This window comes from Hippichthys cyanospilos, chromosome 9 (genome assembly GCF_059441005.1).
Source record: "Hippichthys cyanospilos isolate Australia breed blue-spotted pipefish chromosome 9, RoL_Hcya_1.0, whole genome shotgun sequence".
Lineage (NCBI taxonomy): Eukaryota > Metazoa > Chordata > Actinopteri > Syngnathiformes > Syngnathidae > Hippichthys > Hippichthys cyanospilos.
This window is the reverse complement of record NC_142377.1, coordinates 719,515-745,000: the sequence shown is the minus strand read 5'-3', so window position 1 is coordinate 745,000 and position 25,486 is coordinate 719,515. Positions and strand designations below refer to the sequence as shown.

The 25,486-nt window shown below is 40.0% G+C and overlaps 2 protein-coding genes across 3 annotated transcripts in view; one reads left to right on the top strand and one right to left on the bottom strand.

The window, feature by feature from the left end:
- The window catches only part of p3h1 (prolyl 3-hydroxylase 1), a 58,518-nt gene extending 39,255 nt beyond the window's left edge, over positions 1–19,263 (top strand). The window contains exons 8-15 of the mRNA XM_088424351.1: positions 2,797–2,924; positions 3,065–3,192; positions 7,417–7,518; positions 8,552–8,702; positions 14,768–14,885; positions 14,978–15,053; positions 15,131–15,271; positions 18,828–19,263. Coding sequence (XP_088280477.1) covers positions 2,797–2,924; positions 3,065–3,192; positions 7,417–7,518; positions 8,552–8,702; positions 14,768–14,885; positions 14,978–15,053; positions 15,131–15,271; positions 18,828–19,196 — 1,213 coding nt within the window. The 3' untranslated portion in view covers positions 19,197–19,263. The remainder of the gene's footprint in view (positions 1–2,796; positions 2,925–3,064; positions 3,193–7,416; positions 7,519–8,551; positions 8,703–14,767; positions 14,886–14,977; positions 15,054–15,130; positions 15,272–18,827) is intronic.
- Positions 19,264–24,011: 4,748 nt separating this feature from the next.
- acad9 (acyl-CoA dehydrogenase family, member 9) overlaps positions 24,012–25,486 on the bottom strand; it is a 93,426-nt gene continuing 91,951 nt past the window's right edge. For both annotated transcript variants that reach the window (XM_088424352.1, XM_088424353.1), the window contains exon 18: positions 24,012–24,815. In XM_088424352.1, the coding sequence (XP_088280478.1) occupies positions 24,715–24,815 (101 nt within the window). In that variant the 3' untranslated portion in view covers positions 24,012–24,714. The remainder of the gene's footprint in view (positions 24,816–25,486) is intronic.

The following is a 25,486-nucleotide window of genomic DNA, read 5'->3' as shown; positions in this document are numbered from 1 at the left end:
TAGTAATACAAAGTTGGAAACATTGTCACTCAGGTATTTCACAGTCCCAGCTATGCCTCTTCGTCCTGAACCCTCACATTGTCATGAGTACTTGTTTTAGCTCTTTGTTTTTCTGAGCTAGAAGATTTTTATAAACGGGTATGCCCGGATATGCCCGGATGTGCCTCAAATTAAATGAAGCCTCTTATATCATAACAATACACTTGAAATGTTCGATTTCAAAAGAAATCTAGGTAAAAGTCAGATTTCCAAAGCTGTGCATTTCTCTGTTGCTCTCGGTAGGCACACAGACGTGTGATTTTCCTCTCAGCACGCCTACGAGTCACGTGATTGGCTCTCAGAGACCAAGCTGTCAATCAATGTGCTTACTAGCACGTTTGCAACGTGTGTGCTGAGCTAAGCGCACACGGGCACAGGAGAGACACAGGAGAGACGAAAGCGGGTTTTGGATCCTCTTGCCTTTTGTAATAAATTGACAAGTGTAAAACCAATAGAGTACAGCTTCAATATTTTATTTCTAGACAACAGTAAAGCCCCTGAGCCAATCAGGATTCAGAGCACAAGGCACTGTAAAAATAATTCCACACTGTAAAAAATCCATGAAGCAGCGAAGCTGTGAAAGATGAACGGCGACAGAGCGAGGGATCGCTGTAATATTTTTTGAGGCATTTTTTTTAAATGTTCGAAAAGACAAAAGAGAGAAACTTGATTTGAGCCTGAAAGGGTTAATATTGATTGAGATAAAATTTTTTACCTTCTAAGATTGTAGAAATAAATTAACTTCAATTGAGCCAGGCAGGGTATACACAGCAAAAAGCCCATAATAGCATTCCTCATGTGAGAGTGTGTCAGTAAACATTTATGGTGCAATTGACATTCTTACCTACTGGATTGCATTATCATGCCTAAATAGTTCTGACTCTATGTATGCATGTTGGCTTTCTCTTAATACCTATCCATCTTACATTTTTAGGAGACGGTTTCATTATCATTTGGCTAAATTTCATCAGTCACATACATGACAAGTAAAGCATATTTACTTAAAAAGTCTTAAATTTGGGAATAAAAAAAAAAACGTGAATCTTGCATTTCCTGCCCCATAACAAAATGCAAATTAGGTGCAACGCCATTGCTGTTGAAAGAGTGACTGCCTGCATTGCAAATGACCACTAGATGTCCTCATTGAGCCTCACAAAGTCATCTCTCCCTCACTTGGCCATCATTAACCCCAGAATGCCTATTATTTTATCAGAAAGGCATTTCTTTTTATAAAACCTTTTTAAAAAGCAAAAAAAAAAAAAAAAACACTAAAAAAATCCGTTAACACTTAATTCTAAACATAACTTTTAACTTTTGGTCAGCAAGATTGTGTACCGTATGAAATTTGATTTTTTTTAAACCCAGAAGTTAAAAAGGGTGTAACTCCAAATAAGTCTCTGGTATAATCAGCCGAGTGTGATCAGTGTTGATTTGACACAATGCTGGTAAATTACTCAGCTGAGTGTGATATTTCACCACTCGGTGGTGCTGTTAACTGACCATTATTGGACTGACAATAACCTGATTGTTGTGGCACTACACTGAATAAAAATGCAACAATATTGCTTGCAATCAAACAAATCCGTTGAAATATGAATTAATTAAGGTGGCAAAAATGGACAGACAGAGGTCAGACGAACATCTGACATCAGGATGGTGGTCTGATGGACACCTGATGTTGTGACAGTCCTGACAATTACGACGACGGTTGAAAATTGCACTTCGGATGTATTTAATTTGCTGTTTATTTTAGGCATTCCTGTCATTTGTCGGTCCGTCGTCAAAATGTCCGTCCGTCGGTGGCAGACTGACAGACAGGACAGTCTGTCAGTACTGACGAAGTGCCCACCTCTGACAAGCTATCACACCAAGTCTCATGGTTGACCTTGAGTTTGTTTGATTGCCATTTATGCTCAAACTTCCTATTTCACTGTTTAAACATGTGGTTGTCTTCTGTAAACCACGGAAGTACACCACTTTGGATGAGTTTAATTTAATACCTTAAACTCAACAATAAGAGTGCGATGGAGTCGAGGGCATTTAAAAGAAAAGAAAGAACAGTTTTAAAGCAGTGTAAAGTAAAAAAAAGTAAAGAAAAGTAGTGGTAGATAAACATCAGAAAAAAATCAGTTGTTATAGATGTATCAATCCAACATCTGGAAAAACTAACACAAAAAGCTAAAGAAGTACCAGGGGTTGAAAATCGAACTAGAGAAAATTTGGAGGGCCATTACCCCCAAGCTGGATGGATTGCTCCAACAGATACCGGGAACAACATCATACGTCTCCTTGCAGAAAACCACTACACTGGGAACAGTTAAAACCCTGCGCAGAACCCGCAAGCTCCCAGGCTAGTGGTCGAGGACCTGCACTTGAAGGATAACCACCCGCCTAAGGGGGCAAGGATACAATTTTTTAAATATAAATTTACAGTACTGTGAAAAAATGTTCACCACCTCCTAATTACTGTGGTTATGCATATATGTCACTTGCAAAGGTTTCCTTTCATCAAATCAATATTACCACATAGACAATCCAAGGATACATAAAATGCCCCAAAGTGTTTATCCATTCTTATGGCACTCAAATTTTTTTTTATCATTCTGTCAACCAAGTCTACTCCATCCGAGGTTATGCTCTTAAAATCTAGCATTTGAAATTAAGATCAGTGATGTATATTTTAAAATTCAGAATGATAGGAATCATGGATTGAGTTTTGCTCCTCAGGACCAAGTTTAATGCTTGCTCACTTTTCAGGGTTGACAGGGAAACAGCCGCAAGGATTACGGAGGAAATAGGAAATCTGATGAAAGAAATTGAAACTCTGGTTGAAGAAAAGAAGAAAGACTCCACAGATCTGGCGAACATATTAATAGCACAAGAAGGTGAGCATTGCTGTGGTAACAACTGTCTATTAACTAATATTATCAATAATAATTAAAACAACTTTCAAAGAAGTAATGCCAAATTTGTTCTATTAGTGATTGTAAACTCAAGTTTCTCTCTTGTCTGTGATCCATTTTAGGTGAAATTCCATTTTATGACAACATTAAAGTGACCATGACACCCACACAGCTGAATGGCTCTCAACGAGTCTTGCTAGATGGGGTGATCACCAGTGATGAGTGCATGGAGTTGTGCCAACTTTCTAATGTGAGTTATTGATATATGCTGGCGCCTAGCTCAGCTGGCTTTGGGCAGTAGGCGGGGGCCACCCTGAACTGGTTACCAGTCAAGCGCAGGGTACACAGAGACAAACAACCTTTCACACACCCAATCACACCTACGGACAATTTAGTATGTCCAATTCACCTGCCATGCATGTTTTTTTGGAGAGTGGGAAGCCAGAGTGCCCGAGAGAGCTCACACGGGCTCGGGGAGAACATGCAAACTCCACACAGGAAGGCCGGTGCTAGGTGGATTTGAACCAGGATCTTTGAACTGTGATGCGGACATGCTAGTCACTGCTACAATTCACTAGCCATATATATATATATATATATATATATATATATATATATATATATATATATATATATATATATATATATATATATATATGGGGACAATATACAGTATATCCCAGTCAAGGGGTGGTACCATTTCGTTGACAGTCCTTGGTGCAATTCAGCGCGAGAGCTATGGCTACCGAACCTTCTTCGCAAATAGGATAGGGGAAATACAAACCAACACACAGATACAGGACTGGTGGTGGATTCCCAGCTCTCAAAACATAGCCGACACATATCACAAGAGGAGCCAGCCCTCAAGACTTGGATGTGGATTCAGAGTGGCAAAATGGGCCAGGTTCCTGAGACTCCCAGTAAGTGAATGGCCAGTGAGCTTGGCCAAAGAACTTGCAGCCACTGCCAGAAAAAACATCAACAAGCTGCAAAAGAAAGCGTTTGTTGCTGCATTAACAAGAAACAGCAAAATCATGGCCAGGAGAGAGACCACCTACAGGGCCAGCCATTCAAGTCATTGTGGACGTGAAGTGGTTCAGTGTTCTAACCCAACGAGTCAAGACGGTTGCTTTCATGTGGAGAGCAGCAAAAAGATTCCTCAGAGGAAATCAAGCTGTAAAGCAGGCTGGTGGCCTACAAATATCGAGATCACGGTCTGATGCTTTGTGGTGGCAGAGTGCAAACCTTCGGAGAGGATCACATCAGCGTTCCAAGTCTATCTTATGACGCCTGGGTGTCCACATTGATAGCACGGGAGGCCCATAACGAAGCTCATGAGGACACATCTGGAACCCTGCTCAGAATGAGAAAGAAGGCTTGGGTCATAAAAGGAAGGAGAATTGCCCAAAAGGTCGTTGATGGATGTCACCTGCAGAAAGGCAAAAGCAGAGGAATGTCAACTGGTAATGGGTGACTTGCCACCAGAGAGAACTGAGCTAGCGGCACCGTTTAAGTTCATATCCGTTGACCTTTTCGGACCTTATATAGTAAAAAATCACATCAAGAAAAGAGTGAAACTCAAAGTTTGGGGAGTTGTCTTCTGTTGTATGGCCAGCAGAGGCTTCCACACTGAACTTGTAAACAACCTATCAACAGAAGGGTTCCTGATGGCTTATCAACGATTCACAACAGTCAGAGGACATCCAAGAAAAATCTGGTCAGATGCAGGCACCACCTTTATCGGCACAAAGCCTGGAAGAGCTGTATATATTTTTAGATAGCCAAAATAAAGCAGACCTAGAGGAGAATGCAGCAAAAAATGGGACTGAGTGGACATGAAAAATTCACCCCGCTGATTCTCCACACCGAAACGGTGCTGTGGAAGCTGCAGTACACATTGTGAAGAGAGCGCTCCAAAGTATTGGGAAGGAGTCATCACTGAGCTACAGTGAGTTCCAAACAGCTCTTTAACTAGCCACCCACCTCGCAAATGAGCACCCAATTGACGCCAGAATTCAGAGCCGAGAGGACTGCATTCGGTATGTCACACCCATTACTCTCCTCCTTGGTCGAGCATCTCAGAGTGGTAATATCAGAACATTTGACTTTTCCAAATACCCCTATAAGAGACTCCAAGCAATGCAGACAGAAGTGACAAGGTTCTGGAGAAACTGGAGCCAGCGCGCAGGTCCAAACCTGGTCATCAGAAGCAAGTGGCACACTGTACAAAGAAATGTCACATTAGGAGATGTTGTCTGGCTCTGCGACCAAAATGCGCTAAGGGGCCAGTTCAAACTCGGCAGAGTCGTCAGCACCAATCCCGACAGGAAAGGCGTGGTGAGGGATGTGCATGTCAGTGTCTCCCCTACCTACAAAATTGGCAAAATCTCTGAAGGGAAAACCAAGTTATCAGGCTAAAGGAAAAAAACAAGCCACCACCTTTCACAGGGATGTACGGCGGCTCGTTGTGATACTGCCTGTAGAAGAACAATCTGACAGTCAGATCTGAGAGGAACCTCAACTGACAACCAAAGTTTGCCCCGAAGAACGATCTCCCCAGCGTTTCCGCGCGAAGTTTGAGTGGGAGGTGTGAAGTCAAACTTGGGAGAAAAAAAAAGAAAAAAAAAACAGCAAAACATAAATTGACGACTAAAGAAAAAAAAAGTAAAGAAAACTGCAGCAACAAAAGACCTGAAGGAGGTGCTATTACCCGTGCTTCACCCGGACCCTTAAAAGCGGCACCCAACTTGAGCGGAAGGAAGGAGACGCAGAGCAAATAAGACACCACCAAACACGAGGAGCAAGTGGCGGCCTGTTTAAATCCTGACAAGCAAACGCGTGCAACTAGAGATGACAGCGAGGAACACCAGAGAGGCAGCCGGTAGGCAGCACAGCTGAGATCATGGATTGTGGTTGTTGCCGATGTATTGTGGTTCTTGCCGATCTTACCAGTCATTGCTAAGCAGCGAAGGGGGGGGGGCGTCGCTCGGCAGCGATCGTCTACATTTGATTGACATGTGCACTTAACATTGTTTGTGGGTAAAGGGTGAAGCACATTGAGTTCGCTTGATTTTCATTATTATTTCAATTGCTAAAGCAAACATACAACAAAGTGATCGTTTGGATTTAGTGTTTAAGAATATCTTGTATAGTGATTGTAAAACTATGTGTTTTGTATCCTTTCATTTGTTTAAGGTTTTTAGTAAATTAAATGAGGTCAACTGGAGATCCCAATATCCTCAAATAGGAGAAGTAAATGGAAAAAGATACAGTTTCTTAATTGAGTAAAATCCCTGTCATATCTGAGCTGAAATCTCTTCCTTTCAAGTTGGGAAATGCACACAAAATCTTAAGACACATCTTGACTATATAGCATCTAGACTATATATATATATATATATATATATATATATATATATATATATATATAAATAAAATCAAACCTTATTTCTGCTTCCATCTATATGCGCAAAGAATCATCAGACTGCTTTTGCAAGACAGAATAACAAACAGAAACTGTTTGTTTCTTTTTTTAACACTGACTAAGTTTTGATTTGTAAGCAACATACCTTTAAAAAAATACCGTGGACAACTGCTACTCTTTGACGCTAGCTATAAATTATATAGCTTTTACATGAATTTCCTTTACCCACAACACATGGAATTATTGCAACAAGGAATTGTTGCTGCTGTTTCTTGTTTTGGGACAAAATTCATGTTTATGATGCCATGACTCCATGGATGTTGAATGACAAGAATTTTTTTAGTTTTAAGCAAATTGCCTTTTTTGGCACAGCTGAACATGGCTGAATATTAACAGGATGTTCGACCTGTTCATATTCAGATTCCAAGTGTGACTAAGGGCAAATATGTTATTGCAGTCGTGTAAGTGCTGCTGTGAAGCGGTGACACTGCATCTATGGTATTATCGATAAATGCTTCACAGTTCAAAGGACCCGGTTCGAATCCACCTGGCTCTGGCCTTCCAGTGTGGAGTTTGCATGTTCTCCCCAAGCCCGCGTGGGTTCTCTCCTAAATTGTCCTGAGCAATGGTCACTCCTCTCTATGTGCCCTGCGATTGGTTGGCAACCAATTCACTTACTGCCCGAAGCCAGCTGAGATAGGCGCCAACGAGCCTGCGACTCTTATGAGGATAAGCGGCTATAGAAAATGGATGGATGATATCAGAGTAATGTTTTATGTGGACATCTGTCACTGCTCTCTGCCTGAAGTCTATTCCAATAAAATCTACAACTAATAATGACTACTTTGGCATGCTGTCTAGTATGCCTCTGGAACTTCCCTAAATTACTGTTTTGACAAGTGATTGTAATGTACATGAAATACTTTCATTGCTGACAGATTTGGGCTTGTTTGCTAAGTGTTTTTATATTGTAAATTTCTTCATACTGAACATCATGTGCTTGCTTACCAGCTCATCATTTAAATTAGTTATTTTTTGTCCTATGTTTAGGCAGCTGCTCTCAAAGGTGAGGATAAAGAATACCAGAAACATCCCTCCCCACGCTCCACCAGGGAAAAGTTGCAGGGAGTTACAATTGTAAAGGCTCTGAAGGTTTGTAAATAATAAATAAACTTTGGGTTAAGAATTCAAAAAAAGTCTTGACAGTTGAATTTTGGGATGTTGTAATATTTAGCTTGGTTTGGCTATCAACATGATACTGACACAATAAGCATTTTGGGTATGTTTCTGTGCTGCCCTCATTGGTCGATGGCAGGAGGGCAGGGCAGGAGTTATAATTTACTCCCGCCCCAACACCCCAGGAGCCAATCACACGTGTTTTATAGGCGTGTCCAAGAGCCGTGGTCACTAGTCACACATGCTGCAGTCAGATTCGAATGGCACAACTGCAGAGTATCTCTTACAGAGATTTCTTTTGTAATAAATTGGAATTTCGAGTGTAAGCTCTAACTGTTATCATGTTCGGCCAGCCACGGGCTTCACTTCAATTAGACTTCCAGGCGCCGCTAATCAGTGTTCCCTCTAAGCTGCACACATGCTCAATTGCGCACTGCTCGCACATTCTCATCACACAAGAAATCTATACACACAATGCAATATAAACATAATATCTAATGTTAGACCTCATCTTAGAGTAAATACACGAATAATATTGTTTTCTGTACCATTTTGCATTGTGACAGCTCGTGACAATTGTCCATCCAATGATACGATAAGTTTCAATTACACTATTCAGCCAATCATACACGTTGACAGTACTTGCATACGTTCTCTGCATAGATTCCGTGCAGGTTAGCTTAGCTAATAACAGTGCAGTTAAAGAGACGCAAATGTTAACCCCTTCTCATGGTGAAGCAAATGCGCATGACACATCCACTTACCAAGCCAAAGTAAAAAAGAAATGTGATTTTTTTTTTTTTAAAGATGGAATGCCTGTCGGCGTATACACAAATACATATATATATATATATATATATATATATATATATATATATATATATAAAATAATATGTGTGCGCGTGTGTGTGTGCATATATATATATATATATATATATATATATATATATATATATATATATATATATATATACATACAAATTTCGCTCAATTTATATTTGTCTCATAGCTGGCACAAGAAGAAAAGGTTCCACTGAAGAGTGTCCTCCTGTTCTTTGATGTTAGCGAGAAAGTGAGGAAGCTTTTGGTGTCATACTTTCGCTTGAGCTCCCCACTTTATTTCTCCAATTCTCATCTGGTGTGTCGATCTGCTATTGAAGGTAAGTAAGTAAAATAGACATTTTATCATCCATTTGTTCAACCATCATATGGGTAAAAAGTGTATCTATTACAGGTGGGACTCTTTGGCTGTCTCATGAGTTGATTCGATTCCGATTTTAGGGTCTCCGATTCGATTCAGAATAGATTTTTGATTCTGAACGATTTTCAATTCAAAACGATTCGATTCAATTCATTCAAAATTATTTTTATTCAATCTATAGAAGTTCAAAGAATCCTCAAACAATGTGGGTCATCTTTGCAAGTGACTGATGTGCTCTTACCTCAGGCCTATTAATCATCTAAGGACAACTAACAGTCCTGACTGACTCTCCGTTTAAAGGGTTTAGCCCTGCGCAGCTCCAACGCTGTCTTGCTGGGCGACCAACATCTGCATAAGTCGGTGTCGAAAAGGATACGTCCTGACAGCCTAAGTTCTAAGGTGCCTATCCGTTTTAAGTTACCTCACGGTCTAATTGAGCAACCCTTGAGATGAGATCGGAATGTAACCGTGCCCTTTTCAAAACTGCCCCTTTTCATTTAGATCATTGCACTTAAGACCAGGATGGTCATTTCATCGTATCAAAATATTATGTGAAAAACTGTTGCCCAAATGAATATTAATTGTATTAATATTGATATTTCTCAGTACATTTATGACAAACAGGATATGAAATTTACTTTTCAAGTGAGCAGTTAAATTGATATTATGGGGAAAGGTATGCGGAAACCATGTACCAGTTGGTTCACTAAGCATAGCGGGAGCATTATTAGTCACAAAAGTTTGTAACATATTATTGAGTACAATAGAGACAGTATTTTCATACATTTCATTTACAAGTATGTGAGTCAAATGAGTTTGTGAGTTCGTTTCAAGTTTGCACACATTGCTTTGTGTTTTATCTTTATTTTGTTTTGTGGACATGTAGAAGTTTTGTATTGTGTTGATTATGGAACATTTGCTTTATGTTCTGTATGAATATTTTTTCTTGGTCAGCTCATTTATTTGAATAAAGTCTAATCCTTAATGAGTATAATCTTAGAGCTAGAGAGCAAGCTAAACTCTAAAGTGTTGCGGCAATAATTCCTCATAGTAGTTTGTAGCTCTGAATGCACATCTTGGCATCGACATGAGCAGTGAAACTAAAAATGAGGAAGGTAACTCAAATTAGCTGTGTTCTCCCCAAGCACACATTCACAACAGGTGTAAAAGAGAAATTTAAACTAGATGTTTACATAGCTTGCCTCAAAATCAAAGCATAGCTTCAAAACAAGAGTAGGCATTAACTGAAACTTGCCTAAAAGTCAGCACAGAAACATTTAAACTCACGGCCGTAAGAAACCGACCAGACTGCTTTCAAGCAGCGCAAACTTGACAATCTGAAACGGGCAGCGTGGTGCATTCACGGCACAACGCATATTACGGAAGCCGATAGGAAGTGTATTGATTTCCGTTTTATTTTAATATCAATTAATGACCTTAAAAAGGAAAAGTCTATGATTATCGAGTGTGTGCGTGTGTGTGTGTGTGTGTGTGTGTGTTTGGATGTATGTACGTATGAGGGCTGGGAATCTTTTGTCTCACGATTCCATTTGATTGAGATTTTTGGGTGTACGATTGGATAGGAATCAATTTTCAATTTTAAATGATTTTTGATTCAATTCCTTTTATTTTAACTTGTGCATACATGGTACCTTTTTGATGATTTCTTTGTGAAATCAAAAGAGAAAGCATTGAAAAAGAAACACTAGGGAGTTGAAACGTCACGCTAATTATTTAATCTTGTTAAAGTTCAAAATACAACCATGCTGCAAATTCTAAAATGTTGTAGTTTGGTGTACTTAACAATTATGACGCATGTGTTCATGGGCATTTCCTGCGATTTTTGAACCAAGCTCTCTAGCGGCGGTTGAGATTACAGATAGAAATTTTTCAAATTACTTGTGTCTAACACTTTAAGACAGTAGTTGGCTCCAAAGACCAGTAAATGTTTTGGACCGAGCTGTCACTTGCTTTACACAATGCAAAGCGTTTGAGTCAAACCATTTCTGGATGACCCAAATATCTTTTTGACAGCGTGAAGGTGATGTTTAACAGAAAGACAATATTGAAGGCCCCGACGTGGAGAAAAACATGAAAAGTAAAACATGAATTAAAACATGAATTAAAATAAATATCTATATTTGGCAATGTTGGGGGAAGTGATCCCCCCCCCCAAAAAAACCCCAAAAAAACGTGTTATACATGGAACGTATGGAACGTGGGCACAATGTTGTTCAACAATTTGTTTTTATAAACAATGCTCCACATGATAAACACAATGCGTTTGTTGGGACAAAGCATGCAGGCTGGCTTTCATTTTTACTAATATCTGCATGCTTCTGACTTTCAGTGTGCTTGCTGTGCACTTTATGCTGAGAACTTTCACTTTTCTGGGATACAGCAGAGCCAATATTTTCTCCTACAGCAACTTTATTCTTTTTTAGACTGCGTGTCCCTCGCTTTGCGGCTATACTCGTCTGCCAAAATAAAAACAAAAAAGTTTCACTGTCACAATCAAGTGACCGATACCATGCTAAATACTGAGCTGTCAATGCTGCATTATCGTTAGCTTGGCACAGTAACTACGGTTCAACGGCTGTTAAAAAAGGAAGCAAACGCTGCACATACCAGTTGTCCCAAGTTCTCTCTTCTGCCATTCTACAAGCTAGGTGAGTGCTCTTGCTTGGCTCCGTTTTGTATTGAAAGCTCAGCTGGCCGTGTAGGATAGTTCCTGGTGACCGCAAATCAGCCGCCATAATTCACTCCTGCCCCCTGCGTGAGACGTTGAACGTTCCCGAAGTTGATTGGCTGTCACGACCCGACGTGAAAAAAGTTAAAACATTTTAACTTCACGCGACAGGCGAAATTTCGCGCCACGCTCCATTCGCTTGACATCGCGCGGCGATTTGCGTCACTCCATTCGCGTCCATCGCGTCACCCGACATGCCATTGCGCCCTGTCGTGTGAACTCCATTGACTACAATACAACTGTCCGCTTTTTTGGCTCGTTTGCGTTCAGTGTGCACGCAGCATAATAGGTCATATGAAATAATCTGCAAACTTTTTTTTGGATACAGCCCCTTTAATTTTTTTTAAAAGTCACATTTTTGGATATATACTTACCTGGGGAGTAGAGGAGTGTATACAAAAATAAAAACTATATATAAAATACTAACAACTGTTTTGGGGGGCTCTGATATTGCTCACGCAGTTCCTTTATCCTCCAAAGATCAAGAATTGTTCGAATACCCTTGTCTACCCATAGTTTGAATCTTTTATCTGATTTGCCTGGCTTTAAATGGTCAATTACCCAGATTGGGGTAAACTGCAACAGATTTATCATTTTGCAAATATATTTGTACCATACGAATATTGTGTTTTTTACAAAAGAATTCTTAGTCGTCTTCACTGAAGTCTTCAATTTTGATGAACATAAATGTTTAACAACCAACTCTGAAACAGATTTTTCTTCAATGTTCTCCCAAGACATGATGGCAGGGTATCTGTCAAAAAATAGAACATTGTAGAGCTCAACTTGATGGCCCACTTCTAATGTTTTAATCTGTTCCTTTAGTGTATAGTGTTTGACATTTCTCATTTTATTGTTCATTCTTAGTGTTGTATACTTAATTTCTCTTTTAGTATATGCTTTAAAAGCTTCTCATCTAAGACTGGCTGTTGTTTGATCTGTTCTTAAGTTAAAATAATTGTCTATACAATTTTCTATAAATTGTATAGAATTTATAGAAATTATAGCCTTTATTTTTGAAATTTCTACCTTGGGAACACGAAGTTAACTTTAAAAATGATTTCATCAGTCTATAGACTCATTGTACTACTTCAGTCTGTTTTGCGAGACAGAAGGTCTTTCATATGTATGTGTTGCTGTAAACCCCAAACATTTGCATTTGACAGTACGTATATTGAAAATGACACAATCAGCAGTCATGATTTTATTTCCAGGTATTTACATCTGATGTGGAAATTTCACACTGGACATTAGGCAACTTGACTCATGTGCTTCTCCAATTTTCCTCCAAACTATGAGACCATGAATCCCCAAATGAAATGAAAAAAAAGCTTGTTCATCTGAAAGGAGGACTTGGCAACAGATCATTACATTTTCTCTTTCCCTTAGCTCAGTGTTTTTCAACCTTTTTTGAGCCAAGCCATATTTCTTTCATGGAAAAAAATTCTGTGGCACACCACCAGCTGAAAATGTGAGAAAAAGAGTTTGTATGAACAATATAAGGGTTATATTGTTAATTTCTTTTTTTTTTTTTACATTGACGAATGATGTTATAACATCTTGAATAGGAATCATATTAAAAACCAAGAAAAAGGACTTTATCATCTTTATTAGTTATATTCACTCAAGTGTGAGCTCAGAGGCAGGAATCGATGAAACACACACGAAGCTCTTCTTCCACTGATCTCAGCCGATCTTTCTTTCTCTGTAGCTACCTTTATGCTCTCTCGTTTACCTTTGTGGTTTTTCTCATGAAAGTTGCTTGCTTCTCTATGTGTTCACACAGGCGAACAATATTCTTTATATTTTTCTTTTGAAGTGTATGATTTTTTGTTTCAAGGTGGCATTTAAGCTTACTTAGGACCATAGCTCTGTTGGAGAGCTTTTCACCATATTTCACAAAGGAGTCGGTGCCATGTCATTTCCGGTAAATTCAAATGAAACAGCTTTCATTGTATTGCCTCAAGACAGAAACTTTGCTGGATGTCAAAGTCTTTGCTTTCTTTTGACCTCCACTCAATACAAGAGCCTTAATCTGGGTCGAGATTTTTTCCAGGATCCAGATCAGAATCAGCATTTTTATTCTTTCAAAACGTATCCATCACTTTTCAGTTCTTGTCGGGTTATGTGTCTTACTGCCTCCCTGTCGCTGTCCCTCTGCTGATGCAATATTTAGTTTAGTCCAAGGGTGTCCAAACTCGATTCTTGCGGGTTGCTGTCCTGCGCATTTTCCAGCTTTCTTTCCCTGACACACCTGATTCAAATGATCCAGTTCGTTTTCAGTCTTCTTCTGAGCTTGCTTATGAGCTGATCATTTGAATCAGGTGTGTCAGGGAAAGAAACCTGGAAAACATGCAGGATACCGGCCCTCGAGGACCGGGTTTGGACACCCCTGGCTTTTATTTTTTGGATTTTTAAGTTTTGGATTTTGTTTTTTTTTTGTTAACTGTTTTGTTGTTGTCTGCCTTGCCTCTGCGCTCAAATACATCTTATTTAAAATCCCCTCTGCGCTCAAATAAATCTTATTTAAAAGCCCCTCTACCTACCTGCATTTTTGGTTTCACTACCTTCCACCTCTTACACATCATGCGGATGTGACACCAGGCTAATTTTTCAGCTACAGCTGAGATCTTTCAGAATATTGAACAGTTTTAACAAAAAGCATACAGCTAAATGTCACCTGCTCATTTTTGAAAGCCGAAAACTTCACAGATAGCCAACTTTGTTTTTTGGAGTGTTGTTGATCCGAACTCAAGCAGGCTAGATGGCACGCTTCCTACCTCAAAATGTAATAGCTTATTAAATACTCCATGAGTGTAGCATATAATAACATGTTAGCCACGTTACCTGTCTTCGTGAGCCACAGGAGCAAAATCATATCCTATTGATATGAAAGCATATATCAAGGGTAGGGAACTCTGGTTCCTCCAGAGCCATATACTGCCTATTTTCGATGTCTCCCTCGCCTTTCACACCTGGTTCAAATGATCAGCTCATCAGCAAGCCCTGTGGAAACCCGATAATGATCTTACTCATTTCAATCAGGTGCGTTGAAAGTGAGACACATCAGAAACAGGCAGGATATGGCTCTCGAGGAACCAGAGTTCCCTACCCCTGGCATATATCTATTTCTACATTTATTGACCATTCAAATCATTCCAAAAGTACAAGAATCTACAAACTATTTTCTTTTAGTGCTTTGTGTAGATTGAGTGGATTGATAAAGTAAGTTTGAATATGAAAAGTATAGCAGTTGTCTTTTTATTGTTATACAGGAAAACAAGATAAACACAATGATCTGAGTCACCCTGTGCATGTTGACAACTGCAAGCTGGTTTCAGAGCTCAATGAGTGTTTCAAGGAACCTCCTGCATACATACATCGAGATTACAGGTGATGCTCACTGTATATTTTCAAATTTAAAATTTCCTGCATACCTATTTTTATGTTTACAAATCAGATTTGTGTCTCATTTCTCTTTACAGTGCAATACTTTACCTGAATGATGACTTTGAAGGAGGAGACTTTATTTTCACAGAATTAGATGCCAAAACAGTAACGGTAGTAAATTAATATTTGCTTCACACAACATTTTGATGCCCATTTTGATTGCCATCTGTCAATCCTATTTTCTGTAGGCAGAAGTGCATCCGCAGTGTGGCCGGGTGGTTGGATTTGGAGCAGGAAAGGAAAACCCGCATGGTGTGAGAGCTGTCACAAAGGGACAGAGGTGTGCTGTTGCACTGTGGTTCACCTTGAATCCAGCACATGAGGAAAAGGTACAAGCTACCTCCTTTTAACATATATGCTGCATACAGTTTGATTGAGAAGTATCTATTTTAAAAAACTTACCATTTACTCATATGTTGTAGAATGTTTCATTTTTGTTGTTGTTATACTATATGTTCCATTATGTAGAACAGTTATTGTTTTATTTCTAGATTTACTGCAATATTTTTTTGACACTACCGCTATCCTTAAAATATTGGTGTAATATTCCAAATAGAATAGAATAGAATAGTCTTTATTGTTATTTTTAAAAACCCGAGGGGGTAAAATGAAATTGGGATGCTCAAGTGCAAGACAAACATAAAAAAAGAAAAAAATACAACCCACAAGAAGGATGTGCAGAAATGCAATATGAAAGTGCAAAGCTATGGCAGCAGCAGCATAAAACATTTTGTAGTCCATTGAATTAAATTGCACAGTGAAGGTGCATTGTATGAGGGGAGGGGGGTGTGTCATGTTATTGTTCATGATGGTGATGGCTTTAGGAAAGAAGCTATCCCTCAGCCTGTTGATCCTGGACTGCACTTGTAGCGCCTCCTGCAGGGCAGCAGGTTGAAGAAATGGAAACCTGGGTGAGAACTGTCCTTGATGATGTTCCTGGTCCTGCTGAGGCAGCGGGAGGTGTAGATGTACTTCATGGAGGGTAGAGGGCAGCCAATGATCTTCTGGGCGGTCTTGATCACCCACTGCAGCCTCTTCCTGTCTGTCTCAGTACAGCTACCCCCTACACCGTCACGCAGTAGGTCAGCAGACTCTCCACGGCCGAGTGGTAGAAGGTCACCAGCAACTTGGAGTCCAGGTTGTACTTCCTGAGCAGTCTCAGGACCTTTCTTTCCCATGTCCAGCGATCTCCTAACTGTAGTATGGAGGGGCACAAACTAGCAGAGTGCTTTCAGTGAGGGTTCAAACACCCAACTCATGCTGCAGTGCTGAGCAAGCTACCCATTTCTGCTTGCACGTCACTCTGCATTCTGCCAACATGCATCCTCCTTGCCCATTTTTGCATTAAAGTCATCCGTGTCTATCTGACCCCCCTGTATGTTCCGCATGTTTGTCTGGCGTAAGCCACAGCAGTGCACAGTGCTAGTGTACTTTTTTGCCTAATGTCCTTATGTAGTGCAAGATGTAGAATAGCAATGGTTTAGTTTGATGCAAAAGTCCCTACATTCGAAAAGATTGAGTATTAGGGATGTTCGATTGATTCAGATTCCACTTTAGAATTGAGTGTGGAAGTGCTGCAGTTCATTATGCCCTGCCATGAGGTGACAGTCCATTGACAAAATCTGCCATGCACTGAGGGTGCAATAGGAGAGGCATAAAGTAGCGAGGGACCTAAAACTGTATCCTTTTTAACATTGACAAAAGGAAAAAGCAATATAAAAGAAAAAAAACATTCAACAATTATTTACCTCTTTCTTTACAGCACTTATACAGGTTAAAAGTTTACGTAGGCAAAGGAAAAAAAAAACAAAAGCATCAAAATGCCTGAAAAAAAGAGGCTAATCCTCAATTTATCGGTTACACTTCACATGGCAAAAACATGTGACCCCACGGCATGGCCCACCCAACTATTTGTGAAGGACTGGCTTAGTTCGACAAAAATGTTTCTAGTTTGAATAAGGATTGGTTTTATTTTATTTTTTTAAATATCAGACACTTTGATGCACTTAATGCTATTTTTTTCAGACTTTTGATAAAAGGTGATTTAACATTCCTTTTTTTCATTCATTCAGCTAGCGGCACATTTACAAAGTTTGGAAATACAGTGTTCCCTTGCCACTTTGTGATACATGTTTTGCGGAATCAGCAAGTGCGTACCCGATGTATTGCAATAACATTCCCACGCTCAGTTTAATGTGACACAGTCTAACACTGTTCAAGGCACTTTCACCTAAAACTAAACCACTATTCTCATTCAACAACAGTGGCATCATGGCATTATATAAGGGCATCTTGTTACAGGTGGTGGACTGTGAGAGCTGTATGGAGACATACATGTGTGTGTGTGTGTGAGTATGAGGTTATAAGAATGACCAACACAGGGCTGATCGTCCTGTCCTTTAAAAATACTAGCAATGAGGGGAGCAGGGGAAGGTGGGGTAGTGCTCAGGGCTACGGAGAGTTAGCGTCCATTCACCACGCTCTGGCCCACTGTGTGTTGAAGAAGAAGAAATTAAAGTTTGTGGCCAAAAAGGGACATGTCGTGAAATTTACTCATCACGGGGTTTCCTGTCCCCATTTGCCACGAAACACAGGGGAAGACTGTATTCACGGTCTTTGCTTTTTACTTTGTTGATCTGCCTTTGGCAGCAATTGCAGTCTCAAGTCTTTTTGAAGATGATACCACAAACTTAGCACACCTATCTTTAGGCAGTTCTGCTCATTCTTCCTTCTAGTAATTGTCAAAGGGAGACGTCTGTCTTAGACACATTTTCAAGTCTCCCCAGAAATGTTTAATCATGTTTTAAGTCTCGGCTGTGGCTGGGCCACTCCAGGACATTGGCAGTGGTTCTGAAACCAATCCGTAATAATAATAATAATAATAATTTCTCCAGAAACAATATGGACCTCGCAGCAGTCCCTGGTTGGGCCCTAATTACAGTGGGCCCCCGTGTTACAACGTCCCTGATTTACGTTTTTATGTTGCGACGTGGAATATTGAGGTTTTTCATCCCCTCTTTATGACATTTTCCTGGTTATGCGACCAAAACAACTGTAATGAACCTAGGGGCTTGGCTGTATTAGTGTTGTTTTGCCTTTATCTGCTGGCGTTTTTAGGTAATTGCACTTTACAATTGCCGTCTGCTTCCATGCAACGCGTGACTACAATGCTGGTCTGCTATTGGTCGGGGTCTTCTCACGGAGATGGTGTTTTGCGATTGGTCGACCTCACTTGTTTCAAAATTGGCGCAACGGTAAAGCTTTGTTCAATTGTGAGTCGTTACAAAACCGTTTTCATAGTGCATTTTACTGCTTAACTCAAAAGTTGAAAGGGTTAGACATGCGTCCCAAGATTGCTAGTGATGTTAAAGAGAGAAGTACGAAGATGATTTATTTGGAAACGATGCTGGAGATAACCCTTATTAGGGAATATGGGCATAACAAACGGGTGTATGGGCGTAACAAGTAGCATCCAATTCTTTCTATATTTTTTATTTATGATGTTTTCTGATTGTATACATGTATATTATATATCCGTAGCACTACTAATTTGGTACCAATTTTTAATATGTATGTACAACTTTGATGTTTTTACCTGGGGTTCTAAACGCATTAGCTATTTAACATAGGCTTGGATTCCCCGTCATACGGCAAATACTTTTTACCCAAACCGCAAAGCAGATTCATGTTGTAACACGGGGGCCCACTATATTGATCTGAGAAGCAAACACAGACATGGAAGTAATTTCCATACATCATAGAACGAATACAAATTTAAAAAAAGAAAATAGTACAACACAAGAATAAATATTTCAAAACAGAGAGCTACTTTTCAATCAACTTGTATATTGTTTTTTTGACTTCATATTTCCCTTTGCTTCCTAGGAAAGAATCCAAGCTCAGCATATACTTGAGATGTTCTCCAGCAATCTAATGCCAGACATTAAATCAAAAGAGGCAATGGTCACTTCAGACCACCACTCCATGGTGGCAGAACCAACCAGAAAGACTGACAAGACAAAAGTACATCAGCGAGACTCTCCATATGTAGAGCAAGTTAAGACATATAACATACACAAGGAAAAAACAGCTAAGGTCAAGAAAAATGGAGTTCAACCTGTTAAAATAGCTCAACAAGATACACTCAAAACAAAAGTGGAACAGTTGGACAAAAATATTTCCAAAGAGACAGTCATTATGGATTCCAGAACTCCTTCCATGTCTGGTTCTCAGAATGGCAAAGATGAGTTGTAAATGAATTTATCAATGACACTTTTATCAGCACTGTTTGCTCTATGTGAAAATAAATTAATTTGTTTGAAAAATGTCCTGTACTTGTTTAATTTTGATGATTGAGTGTATTCATAACAAATAATATTGATAGCTTTCAAATCCTTTTTTAGCTATACTTGAAAATGTTGCATGCATTTTGATTTGACTTTTAATTTTTTGTTGCCATGATGACTTACATACAGGTGTGCCAAATGGAGAGGGTAATTTCTCTGAAAAGAAATTGAAGTGTGACTTTTCTTAAGCTTGCAGTACAAAGCCAATACTAGAATAGTAGTGTGGATGCATTCATCTATCTTTCCATTATTTGTGGCAAATGTAGTTGCAAGTCGTTTTAGTGAGATCTGCGTGTAACATTTTAACTGTTCCAGAGGTTTTTTCCACCAAAAGAGACACATAGTTGTCATACAGCACATAGGAGCTTATGAATGCCCCACAACATTGCCATAGGTTTACTATTAATAGCTATTTTGTATGTTTGGGTCAGTACAAAAGTGAATTAGCAGGACGCTTGTCACTTGACATTGGATCGAAACCAACACTCTCTGGAACAGCAAGTAACCCTTTCCAAGTAAGTCTATGTGTTGAAAATAAGCGGTTCAGATTGATGGTTTGCGACATATGTTAGACTCTACGCCTCATCTAAACACATAGAATCACTAGATTGAGAATCAACAGTCTGCCGACAGTCCAAAATGGTTTTTGAACAAACTATGGCAAGTACATACCTGCCAGACAACGATCCCGCTGAAGTGAGATTGCACTCTCATTGTCTTGCCCAACTGCTGCAAAGGCATTTATTACATATCTTTTGCAGAAGAGGGAGAGAGCACCAAGGTCTTCTGGTGTTCTCGAGCTCTCCTTTTATTACAAGGATTACAAAGAAGGCGCTTACAAGTTTCAAAATAATACCATATAAGGAATTGTTTTTGTCTGTAGTGTGTGTGTGTGTGTATGAGGTGTGCAAGCAATGTGTTTTTATACAATATATATATATATATATATATATATATATATGTACACACGCACACACACACACACACACACAATTATTCCATCATTTCCCTCCTGTTTATCAAATAAAAATCCATCCATCATCATGCCACCTTGTATAGATGTGTGTGTGCGTGTGTATGAGAGTGAGTGGGTTAATAGGCAGTCGCCCTTCGAGCTGCAGGCCAAATTGCTGCAGTCGCCCTCTGAGTCTCAGGCCGTGCTGCTGCAGTCCCAAGTCTGGGCGCTGCAGCTGCCCTCCAAAAAGCAAGATATGGCGCTGCAGCCGCTTCCTGAGCCACCCATCAGCTCTCCGCAGTCTCCTTTGTCTCAGCAGCCTTCTGGGTTCCATGTTAAGCTGCTGCAGTAGCCTTCCGAGTCCCACGTCAAGCCGCTGCAGCAGCCTCCGATTCCCACCTCAAGCTGTCCCACATCAAGCCACTGCAGCAGGCCTCCTATCCCCATGTCACGACACTGCGCTCCAAGCCGCCCGTCACAAAGCTGCAGCTGCCCTCCAAGTCACCTGTCACGACGCTACAGCTGCCTTTTGAGCCGCCCGTCACGATGCTGCAGCTCTCAGAGCCGCCTGTCACGACGCTGCAGCTGTCCCCAGAGCAGCCCGTCATGACGCTGCAGCTGCCCTCCGAGCCAGCTGTCAACCCTCGGTGGTCTCTCTTGGCTCAGGTCAGTCTCGTGCAGTTACCTAAATCTGTGGTCCCTCCTCAGGAGCAAACAGTCACGACATTGCATTGGAAAGCTTCATCAACCGTCTCCCGAGCGGCCAGTCACTGCGCTGCAGTCGATATCAAAGTTTCAGCAGCTGTGGGACATGCTACCAGTGGCCGTTCCCAATCGGCATCCAGCCGATGCCTCCCGAGTCTCCGCCTGTCGGTGTCCAGCTGACGCCTCCCTAGTCTCCACCTATCGGCGTCCAGCCGATGCCTCCCGAGTCCCAAGACTGCCAGTTGCTGTCGGGTCACAGTTGCATACACTTACATGTAATTCAACCAACATGATGACTTATTGCTCACAGCTCAGCTTATAGCTCAAAGTCAAGGGCCTTACCTAAATTCTCGCGTTGCTTTACTTTTTTTACAGCTACATATTTTAGGTTCCATGTAACTGTGTAATTACTGACATCAGTTCAAATTTGAGTGTAAGTAGGGGGCTTGCAAGGGGGTGACAAACTGATGATTACAATTTTCAGCATGAAAAACAAAATGGCGGACCGACTGTTGTAATGCAGTAGTTTTTAATAGTTTGTCCAAAAGATAGCACTGTTTCATTACTGTTTCATACCTCTATGGCCTGCCTTAAAAGAATAGAAAAAAACAATTCTTATTGCGATATCGTTGATGGCTGTATGAGTACATGTTGGTGAATAAAATCTCTTGTCAAACAATGGACAATAAAAGATAAGCAATAAGAGATATTGACAGGCTGAGCGGACCAGAGAACTGGGCAACATGAGCGGCCCCCAAGTTTGCGTACAAACCCAGCAACAGCTGGCCGGTAGTTTATTCCGATTCGACTGATGAGATGAGGAGGGGGGGAACACTGCACTCCCCATCCTGTCTAACAAGTGGCGCTAACTAAAAAGGTGAATGGCAAATAAGCAGGATGATGGACTAAAGAAGCTTAAAGAAGCTTACTGCTGCACAGAATGGAGTCTATTTACCTTTTTCTGTATATGCAAGTCTGTTAACTTGATAGTCAGAAATGGATATCCGTTAATAGAGGTGTGCAATCGATCAACAAAGCGACGAGTCGCTGGCAGAGCGAGCTCTTTTGCACATCAATCGACTGAAATACTCGGCGAAGGCAAATGCCCGGCGAGTACTTGTGTGTCCCCTGATATGTGCTTTGAGATGCGATGCTTGCCTCATCATAGCCGGTGATTTTAATCAGTGCAATCAAAGGATTGGCCTCTCCTAATACCACCAGCATGTAGACGTTCCCACTCACGATAAAAAACATCCTAGACCAGGGGTCACCAACCTTTTTGAAACTGAGACCGCCTTCTTTGGTACTGAGTACTGTAATACAAAGTGCTACCAGTTTATGTGAACACACCGATCATGTTAACTTTTCACAATAATGAAGGAACAGTTATAGTAAAAGTGTAAATCAAGTGTAATATGTAATGTAAACGTAACACGTTTTATTGTTTTTAAAATTAATAGAAAATCACCAATGTTCCATCTCTTGTACGCTGTTTGCAGAACAGGCTTGCGGGCTACTCATGTGATTTTTGGGTCTACCTGGTGCCCGTGAGCCCTGTCCTAGATCAAGTCTACACCACCATTTACGGTGCATACAGGGCAGCATTCGGGCCCCAGTTTGGACAATCGGACAATATTTCTTTGTTTTTGTACCAACGGGCTGAGGCTCAAACGATCAAATACAGTCATTAATAAGTTATCCTCTGGACAAAATTTACTAAGAACACATTGCAGGACTACTTTGCCACCACAGACTGGGTTGTGTTCAAAGTTGCAGCCACTCGAGGAAATCTTCTGTCAGTGTACAGGATTATGCTGATTGCCTGACAGGATACATCTGCACCTGTGTGGAGAGCATTGTGCCCTCCATACAAGTCAGGAAGTTTCCTAACCAGAAGCAGTGGATCAAGAGTCAAGTACAATGTATACAGTCTGGCAATGAGACAGAGTAGAAACCTGCAAAGTGCGGACTTAGAAAAGCCATTGCAGTAGCGAAGAAGCAGTACAGAGACAAGCTAGACTGCTTCTATTCCACTGCTGACCCTGGGCACATGGGGCAGGGCATACAGTATATCCTGAACTACAGGACCAACAGCTGTACCATCTGCCACAGACAGCCTGCCTGATGACCTCAATGTTTTTTACACACAGAACAAGACTTCCAGCCCCCACTCAGAGTAGAGGCCGGCAGGCACATTGGCCACCACAGCCCCTTCCTCCACACCATGGGCACGGTAAATTATCTGCTCTGCTTTAGCGGTAAAAGTTGTGATTTGAACCCATCAGCTTTATTGTTAGACCACTAATGCTAGTTGGCTGTTTGTTTTCTCTTTTACAATAATACAATAAATTCTGTTAATTTTACTATCTTCCATTGTACAGGTACTGATGATAGCAGGATGCTGCTGCTTTGTTTTGGCATAAACCAATTGGTGCTAGTTGTTGCCTGTGCCAGATTGGCCGTGCCGTGCGCCTTCACCCTACACTTTAGGCGTCTGGTGGCGATTGTTCCAGCTGCGTTCTTGGCAATGGACAAATCATCTTTGTTTTAGTGCTTAAGGGATATGTTTACAAATACCAGGTGTTTGTTTAAATATTACCATTTTTTTATGTGGGACTTGAGGAGGGTCTAAAATAGGCTGGTGCTGGTGAAGCAGTAAAGTTCAACAAGTGGCAGATTAGTATAAAACTATTTAGACCTCTACTTGGCCCTCTACTTGGCACACACCCTAATTACAACTATGGCGCTCCACAGGTGTAACAAAGTGTTTGAAAAACATCAACTGGTGTGCCTGTCGTGGATGTTATGTGGCACCATTAAACACCACTAATGGTAGAAACAATATGCAGGTTTTGGAGAAACATATGCTGTCAACCAAACACTGTCTTTTGAATATTTAAGTAAAGTTGATGCAACAATAGTGGTAAACATTACCAAGGTGCAGCTTTTTTGGAACATGTTGCAAATATAAAATTATAGGTTATTATTTGTTAAAAACAAAATTAATTTGTTTAAACATTAAACAAATTGTAGTACATTCAATTGAACAGAGGATGTACATGATCATCGTATTCTGTTTTTATTTCTGCTTCACTCAACATTCAAACTTCATAGGAATTTGATTTGTACAGTGGTACCTTGAGATACAAAATAATTTCATTTTGGGGTGGCTTTTGTATTTGGATTTTATCTTGAGTCCAGTTTCTTATATAAATTATCTCATTTGTGGCAAGCAAAAAAGTACAAATATGGAATCTTACCTTTCAAATGAGTAAACATCCAAGCACCAGTAGATGTTTCAGAGGGAATCAGTTCTCTCAAAGAAAATACAGTATTTCTTCAGACTGAAGCACAGGTTAACCCAGTGGTTCTCAAATAGTGGGGCAGGCCATTTGTTTTTGTCATGTGAAATTGTAATTGCAATAAAAAAAGAATTTCCATCATTTGTTTTTTTTTTTTAGGCACTTTGATGCACTTTCTGTTTTAGACTAAGATGAAACCTGTATGGACACTAAACATAATTAACAGTTGTTGAAAGTTGATTTATAATGCTTTTTTCATTTAGAAATGAGTCTTCAGTCATCGGCGCAAGTATATTTTTCGTATCTTGATTTTTGTTTTTTTGTTTTTTTGTTTTTTGGTATTATGGGTCAAAAGCATTTTTCAGATGTCGTTTTGTATATTGAGTTTTTCGGAAACTGGGATTTTTGCATCCCGAAGTACCACTCTACGATGAAACAACAGTAGCGGAGTCACTTGAGAGACCTCAGTATGTCCTCTCAAGAGGATGAGAACAGATGTAGGCTCTTTTGTCCAAAATGTCCTGGGCAATCTTCTTAATGCTGGCATCATTGTTCTCAGGAGAGTCTGTAATTTCAAATGATAGGAAAAAAAAGAATTAAAAATAAAACACATTCATTCATATTCAATAGTCTACAGCCACGGACCAATTCATAGGACATTTCTGTCCCATCTGTGTTGGCAAATCCTAGATGTTTTTTGTCTACCAGAACAGAATTCGGAATTCAGAACAGAAGAGGGGGCAGGGCATCTCCTTGGAATATGGAACATGTGGTGGCCACAGGGGTTTAATCCAACTCACCAGATTATTTTGCATAGCATTAATAAAAATGAATAGGACCGAACCATCATGAAAAATCAGACACAGCATTTTATAAAAGGTTTTACATTAGTAATTATCTAGGACTAGTGTTAGGTATTGCGGCTTTACAGCAAAGGTCTATGTATCACAATAAGAATTTATATTCACTGGTTGGAAGAGATGAATGTTTAGTCTGATTTAAGTTGGTGCGCTGCATTAGGTTTTAATCTGTAGGACTTTTTTTAACTGGAAAAAAAAATCATGATTATTACTTGTAAAGTGTTTATTCCAAATTTATTTCAGTATGTTACTGTTATTACAGTTTTATTTGACGTAGCAAAGTTACTAATGTATCAACATTCTATGATGTTGAAAAAAAAAGATTTTTAATTGAACAAAAGTTTAATCACTCCAGATAATACATTTTCGAGCTATT